This window comes from Cebus imitator, unplaced genomic scaffold, assembly GCF_001604975.1.
Source record: "Cebus imitator isolate Cc_AM_T3 unplaced genomic scaffold, Cebus_imitator-1.0 Scaffold316, whole genome shotgun sequence".
Taxonomy (NCBI): domain Eukaryota; kingdom Metazoa; phylum Chordata; class Mammalia; order Primates; family Cebidae; genus Cebus; species Cebus imitator.
Genome location: NW_016107631.1, coordinates 2,639,814 through 2,647,347, shown reverse-complemented (window position 1 = coordinate 2,647,347; position 7,534 = coordinate 2,639,814). Strand labels below are relative to the sequence as shown.

At 42.2% G+C, this 7,534-nt stretch overlaps 1 protein-coding gene across 5 annotated transcripts in view; it reads right to left on the bottom strand.

Annotated features, from left to right (window-relative positions):
• Positions 1–296: 296 nt before the first annotated feature.
• The window catches only part of ZNF528 (zinc finger protein 528), an 18,854-nt gene continuing 11,616 nt past the window's right edge, over positions 297–7,534 (bottom strand). For 2 of the 5 annotated variants that reach the window (XM_017503911.2, XM_017503912.2), the window contains exon 5: positions 297–3,566. In XM_017503911.2, coding sequence (XP_017359400.1) covers positions 1,948–3,566 — 1,619 coding nt within the window. In that variant the 3' untranslated portion in view covers positions 297–1,947. Of the gene's footprint in view, positions 3,567–3,650; positions 3,782–7,534 lie in introns of all 5 variants that reach the window. The other 3 variants (XM_037729731.1, XM_037729732.1, XM_037729730.1) reach the window with 3 other exon arrangements.

The following is a 7,534-nucleotide window of genomic DNA, read 5'->3' as shown; positions in this document are numbered from 1 at the left end:
GTATACGTGTTTGAGGGTATAGGATGCTGCAGGTGCACTGCTGTGGGATTTTCATTGTACCCACATAAGCATTCTAGGGCAGAAAACAGATATAACTCATGTACCTAGTATGATTACTTATATTCACACTTACCTAAAGATATGTACCCAAATGACATGTTTCATTTCACAGCCGGAAAACCTGCTTTGGATGCTCCAACCTTAAAATCCCAATGGTACATTACTGCGTGCTACTGAGCATCCATCCTCCTGAGGTGGGATGAAATCATGTTGTTAGAAAAGACAGGATTCATTCATACGTAGGAAAAATGAAACTTTATTACTGCAAACAAGAGAACTACACACATTCTTAAAAAAAAAAAAAACAGTTGTAACTTATAATGCCTATAATGCCAAGAATTAAGTGAGAATCCTACTTGAGAATATGCTGATTTGGTCGGGCACAGTGGCTCATGCCTGTAATTCCACCATTTTGAGCCCAAGGTGGGTGGATCACCTGAGGCAGGAGTTGACCAGTCTGGCCAACATGGTGAAACCCCATCTCTACTAAAAATACAAAAATTAGCTGGGTGTGGTGGTGTGCACCTATAATCCCAGTTACTTGGGAGGCTGAGGCAGTGCTTGAACCCAGGAAGTGGAGGTTGCAGCGAGCCAAGATCATGCCACTGTACTCCAATCTAGGTGACAAGAGTGAAACTCCATCTCATGTAAAAAAAGAATATGCTGATCTGGTCATGATTAAATTCTCTACTGTGATATAACTTCTCTCTTCCATTTCGAAGATAAGTCTGGACATGGTGGCTCATACCTGTAATCCCAGCACTTTGGGAGGCCAAGGTGGGCAGATCACTTGAGGTCAGGAGTCTAAGATCTGCTTTGCCAACATAGTATAAACCCTATTTCTACTAAAAACACAAAAATGAGCTGGGTGTGGTGATGCACACCTGTAGTCCAGCTACTTGGGAGGCTGAGACGGAAGGACTGCTTGAACCCAAGAGGCAGAGGGTGCAATAAGCCCAGAACACACTACTAAACTCCAGCCTGGGCAGCAGAGAGATGCCATCTCAAAAAAAAAAAAAAAAAAGACTAGGTTGTCTCATCAGTCTTTGCTAAACACCAACTACTGCTATTCAATGGAGAAGGTAGACATCTTTTTCCTTGCATTATTTCTGCTCTATAATGAGACCCCAGCAACATATTACTCTCTTCCCATTAATAACCCACGTCTTAAGATCATGGACACTCTATTTCATGGTCAGTTGGTAGATACTGAGGCAGTGTGAACTTACATCAGGAGAAAATGTGCTGGTCAACAGTATGATGATGGTCATCAGAGCTTTAAGTTACTCTGCCCACCTCCATGCTCTCTAAATCAGACAGTATTTAATCCAAAAAGGCAGTGTTCTTCTTCATCTGGAAATTGGATAGAAATAATCCTCAGCTAATGAAGTTAGCCCTGTCATCCTACTCATTCTTTCCCAGAGGCCCGTATGGAAGGCACATGAAGAAATTTCAAAGTCATAAAGAGTAAACTAGCCTTTTCTACATACCCCAAATAATTGAATTTTTTATAACCTGAATACAACTGATCATTTCCACATGCCCTTGCACCTTCGATATACATCATCTCATGAGATTCAACATATTTTAACAGCATTATTCTGCAGCATGCCATATCATAAACACTAGAGAACCAAAGACTAAGTTACTTGTGCAAATTCTATCATATTCTATAGTAACTGTCCTTGAATAATAGCCTGAGTACACATAATCCATCTATGTGGTTTCATCCAAGAGGTATATTTTGATGTCCAGTGATTTGGCAGACCTTGATAATGCCTGAGTCACACACATTTCATTTATATGATTTCCACTTAGTATGGACTTTCTGATGTTAATGCTGGAAATCATGATGAAGATCTTGCCATACACAGTTTGTAAGAACTCTCATGAATGAATTCTCTGATGCTGTGCAAGGTCAGAATTGTGGCTAAAGACCTCACTGCACAGGGTGCATTTGTAAGGTTTCTCTCCAATATGAATTCTCTGGTGATTGGTTAGGGAAGACTTGTGACTGAAGATCTTGCCACATTCTTTACATTCATGAGATTTCTTTTCAGCATGGATTGCAAGATGGGCAGTAAGGCCAGAACACCCTCTAAACGCTTTGCCACATTCATTACATCTGTAAGGTCTCTCTCCAGTATGAATTATTTGATGTCTTGTAAGGTATGAAGGTTGATTAAAGACCTTGCCACATTCATTACATTTGTAAGGCTTCTCTCCTGTATGAATTTTCTCATGGCATATAAGGTTTGAACTACGACTGAAGACCTTGCCACATTCATTACATTTGTATGGCTTCTCTCCAGTATGAATTCTATGGTGACTAGTTAGAGAAGACTTGTACCTGAAGACTTTGCCACATTCTTTACATTCGTAAGGTTTCTCTCCACTATGGATTAGAAAATGGGCAGTGAGGTCTGAAAACTCTCTAAACCCTGTGCCACATTTATTACATTTGTAAGGTTTCTCGTCAGTATGAATTTTTCGATGTCGTATGAGGTCTGAATTCTGACTAAAGATCTTGCCACACTGATTGCATCCGTAAGGTTTCTCTCTAGTATGAATTCTCTGATGAGAGGTCAGGAAACACTTGCGCCCAAAGACCTTGTCACATTCTTTACATTTGTAAGGTTTCCTTCCAGTGTGAATTAACTGATGGGTAATGAGGCTGGAACGCACTGAAAATGCTTTGCCACATTCTTTACATTTGTAAGGTTTCTCACCAGTATGAACTGTTTGATGTTCTGCTAGATATGAATGGCGACTGAAAACTTTGCCACATTGATTACATCTGTAAGGTTTCTCTCCAGTATGAATTTTCTGATGCCGTACAAGGTGTGCAATTTGATTGAAGACCTTGTCACATTGATGACATTTGTAAGGCCTCTCTCCAGTATGAATTCTTTGATGTTGTGCAAGCTTTGAACTGCTACGAAAGACCTTGCCACATTCATGACATTTGTAAGGCTTCTCTCCAGTATGAATTCTTTGATGTTGTGAAAGGTTTGAATTGCTACTAAAGACCTTGCCACATTCATTACATTTGTAAGGCTTCTCTCCAGTATGCATTCTTTGATGTATCACAAGCTTTGAACTGCAATTAAAGACCTTGCCACACTCATTGCATTTGTAAGGAATGTCTGCAATATGGATTACTTGATGGTTGGTAAGGTTTGCAGATGCTCTAAAGACTTGACCATGCTCATTACCTTCATAAGGTTCTCCCCTAATATGTGATTTCTGTTCTTGCGGAAGAAATGGAGCATCATCAAAATTATTTCTATATTTACTTAAAAGGCGGGATTCGACACTGGAAGAAGTATTTTGAAGTGGTGAAACGGAGGAATTCTCATTTATGAGTTTTTCAACATCCTTACATCCAGACATTTTCCTTTCATCTTGAAATAACTGCAGATCACTCAGATGTAAATGAAACATGAATCCAAGTTGACTTTTACAAGGCTTGTTTCCTACATTACTTCCCAATTTACAGCTCCTCTCTAAAACAGAAAGAAAGCAGTGGAACTTCAACCCATGATAATGGCATGTTTAGTGTCTGACAGAAGATCTAGATTCTGCCTCACCTAACTCAGGCATTGGTAGGAATATCAGCATATTGTGTACATCATGCTGGCAGTGCAGAAAACACAAGGAACTGAGGTGATGCACTGGAGCAGTGGGGAATCTGAAGGAGTCGAGAGAACTATGGGGAAGTCTGAAAGAGGTTATGAGTAGAGAAGTACAACAGAAACTGAAAGCTTTTGGGAAAAAGCAGGGATGAGCCTCTTAGGGAAAATCAGAAATCCAAGAACAGCTATATAGACATTAGTAATGGTACTTCCACAATTCAGAAAAATCCCAGAAAAGGAATGAGTGTTCCCAGGAACCATCTCACCCTGTACAATCCTTACATAAAAGAACGGGAATGGCCAGTAAAGTGGTTCACGTCTATAATCCCAACACTTTGGGAAACCAAGGTGGGCTGGTTTCACTTGAGGTGAACAGTTCGAGACCAGTCTGGCCGACATAGTGAAACACACTATGAGGTCAAACACTTCAGGTCAGGAGTTTGAGACCAGCCTGGCCAACATGGTGAAACCCCGTCTCTACTAAAAATACAAAAAGTTAGCGAGGCCTGGTGTCGGGCAGCTGTAATCCCAGATAATCAGGAGGCTGAGGCAGGAGAATTGCTTGAACCCGGGAGGCAGAGGTTGCAGTGAGCCAACATTGTGCCAGTACACTGCAGCCTGGGTGACAAAGGTGGGGGGGGGAAGAGAGAGAAAAGAAAGAAAGAAGAAAAGAAAAGAAAGAAAACAAAAGAAATAAGGGAGGGAGGGAAGGAAGGAAGGAACGCACAGAAAGGAAAGGAAAGAAAGAAATGAACTGGGAGAAGTGGTTGTTTTAGCAAACCTAAAAAATAATTAGATGGCCTACAAATGGACATGGAAATATGGCTAAAATTAAACAAAGAAACAAACAAATCTCCAACCTATATAAAGGCAGCCCTCGGATTACTTGACAAATATCAAAAGCAACTGTCTTAAAATAAAACCACGCATGAAAAGGAGTGTATCATGGCAGGTGCCTGTAATCCCAGCTACTCGGGAGGCCTGGGCTGAAGAATCACTTGAACCCAGGAGGCAGAGGTTGCAGTGACCCAAAATCGTGCCACTGTACTCCAGCCTGGGCAACGGAAGGAGACTCTGTCTCAAAATAAAAGAAGGGGGGGGATATAAAACATGGGAGAAACTATTAAAAAGAGAATAAGAACTGTAGAGCTGAAATACCATGATTGAAGTAAATGTTCACTAGAGGGTTCAGCAGCAGACTGAATAAGGCACAAGAAACAAGAAGCAGACTTAAAGAAGAAACAATGAGCAAAAAGGAAACACAACAAGCCAGGTGAGGTGGCTCACACCTGTAATCCCAGCACTTTGGGAGGCTGAGGTAAGAGGTTCACATGAGATTGGGAGTTCGAGACCAGCCTGGCCAACATGGAGAAACCTCATCTATTCTAAAAACACAAAATTAGCCATGTGTGATAGTGCATGCCTGTAATCCCAGCTACCTGGGGGGCTGAGGCAAGAGAATCGCTTGAACCTGGGAGGTGAAGGTTGAATGAGCCAAGATCATGCCACTGCACTCAGCCTGGCAACAAGAGCAAAACTCCATCTCAAAAAGAAAAAAAAAGAAAAGAAAACACAATGAAGAAAAGGACACAGTTTTTCTTACAGATTTTTGAAGAACAATCAAGTGGGAAAATATACAAACTACTGGAGGTGCATAAGGAGAAAACAGAGGATCAAAAATTACAATTGAAGAAATAATTTCCGAAACATCCCAAATCTGAGGAAAGAACTGAATATAGAAATTCAAGGGGCTTGACCAGACCAAAAACAATGGCTCACACCTGTAATCCCAGCACTTTGGGAGGCCGAGGCAGGTGGACTACCTGAGATCGGGAGTTCAAGATTAGCCTGGCCAACATGGTAAAACCTTGTCTCTACCAAAAAATACCAAAAATTAGCCAGTACAGTAGCTCATACCTGTAATCCTAGCACTTTAAGAGGCCAAGTGGGCCGGGCGCGGTGGCTCAAGCCTGTAATCCCAGCACTTTGGGAGGCCAAGGCGGGTGGATCACAAGGTCAAGAGATCGAGACCATCCTGGTCAACATGGTGAAACCCCGTCTCTGCTAAAAAAAAAATACAAAAAATTAGCTGGGCATGGTGGTATCTGCCTGTAATCCCAGCTACTCAGGAGGCTGAGGCAGGAGAATTGCCTGAACCCAGGAGGCGGAGGTTGCGGTGAGCCGAGATCGCGCCATTGCACTCCAGCCTGTGTAACATGAGTAAAACCTTTCTCAAAAAAAAAAAAAAAAAGAGGCCAAGTGGGGTGGACTGCCTGAGCTCAGGAGTTCCGAGACCAGCCTGGGCAACATGGTGAAACCCTGTCTCTACTAAAATACAAAAAATTAGCCAGGCACAGCGGTGTGCACCTGTAGTCCCAGATACTCGTGAGGCTGAGGCAGGAGAAATGCTTGAACCCAGAAGGCAGAGGCTGCAGTGAGCCGAGATGGCGCCACTGCACTCCAGGCTGGGCGACAGAGTGAGACTCCACCTCCAACAAAACAAAACAAAAATATAAAAAATTAGCCGGGTGTGGTGGCAGGCACCTGTAATCCCAGTTACTTGGGAGGCTGAGGCAGAAGAATTGCTTGAACCTGGGAGGCGGAGATTGCAGTGAGCCAATCTCATGCCATTGCACTCCAGCCTGGGCAGCAAGAATGAAACTCCATCTCAAAAGAAAAAAGAGGCTTGACCATTCTAACTAAAATTAATCCAAATACATTCTCACAGAGACATACTGTAAAGAAATTATCAAAAGTCAAAAGAAGACAAAGACACAAACTTGACAGCAGCAACAAAAAAGAGATTGTCAGACAACAGGAAACATTGTAAGATTATATGTATTTTCCAGGTGATATCTTCCGGCTAGAAAGCAGTGAGGTGATATACTGAAAGTGCTTAAAGAAAAATAAGCAAAACAGCAATGCAGAATACTGCACGTAGCAAAACTCACCTACAAAAATAAAGACTTTTAGACTTTCCTAGATGAAAAGCTGAGGAAGTTAATTAGTATTCTAGACCTGTTCAAGAAGAAATGCAAAAAGCAGCATTCAAGATGAAAGGAAAGCAATCTTTAACCTAAATGAAAATGTAAAGCTCATCACAGCCTGGGCGCGGTGACTCACGCCTATAATCTCAGCACTTTGAGAGCCTAAGGTGGGTGTATCACCTGAGGTCCGGAGTTTGAGACCAGCCTGGCCAATGATGAAACCCTGTTTCTCCTAAAAATATAAAAATTAGCTGGGTGTGGTGGTGGGCCCCTGTAATCTCAGCTACTCGGGAAGCTGAGGCAGGAGAATCACTTGAACCCAGGATGAAAGGTGGCAGTGAACCGAGATCCTGCCATTGCACTCTAGCCTGGGCAACAAGAGCAAAACTCCATCCCCAAAAAATAAACAATACAATAAAAATGCTTATCATAAAAGGTCAACAAATGATTAAATACAGAAACATGTATTATTGCACTTTTCACTTGGAACTTGACTTTAAATTCTTTCCTACAGTTTAAAAGACACAATCAGGCCGGCACAGTGGCTCATGCCTAATCCCAGCACTTTGGAAGGCCAAGGTAGGAGTTGGAGACCAGCCTGGCCAAGATGGCAAAAACCCATCTCTACTAAAAATACAAAAATTAGCCACGGGTGGTGATAGACACCTTTAATCCCAGCTACTCAGGACGGTGAGGCAGGAGAATCACTTGAACTCAGGAGGCAGAGTCCACAGTGAGCCAGAATCCGTCTGGGTAGTAGAGGGAGACTCCATCTCAAAAAAAAAAAAAAAAAAGACATATTCATTTAAAAAGCATTATAGCTGGGCACGGTGGCTCACGCCTGTAATCCCA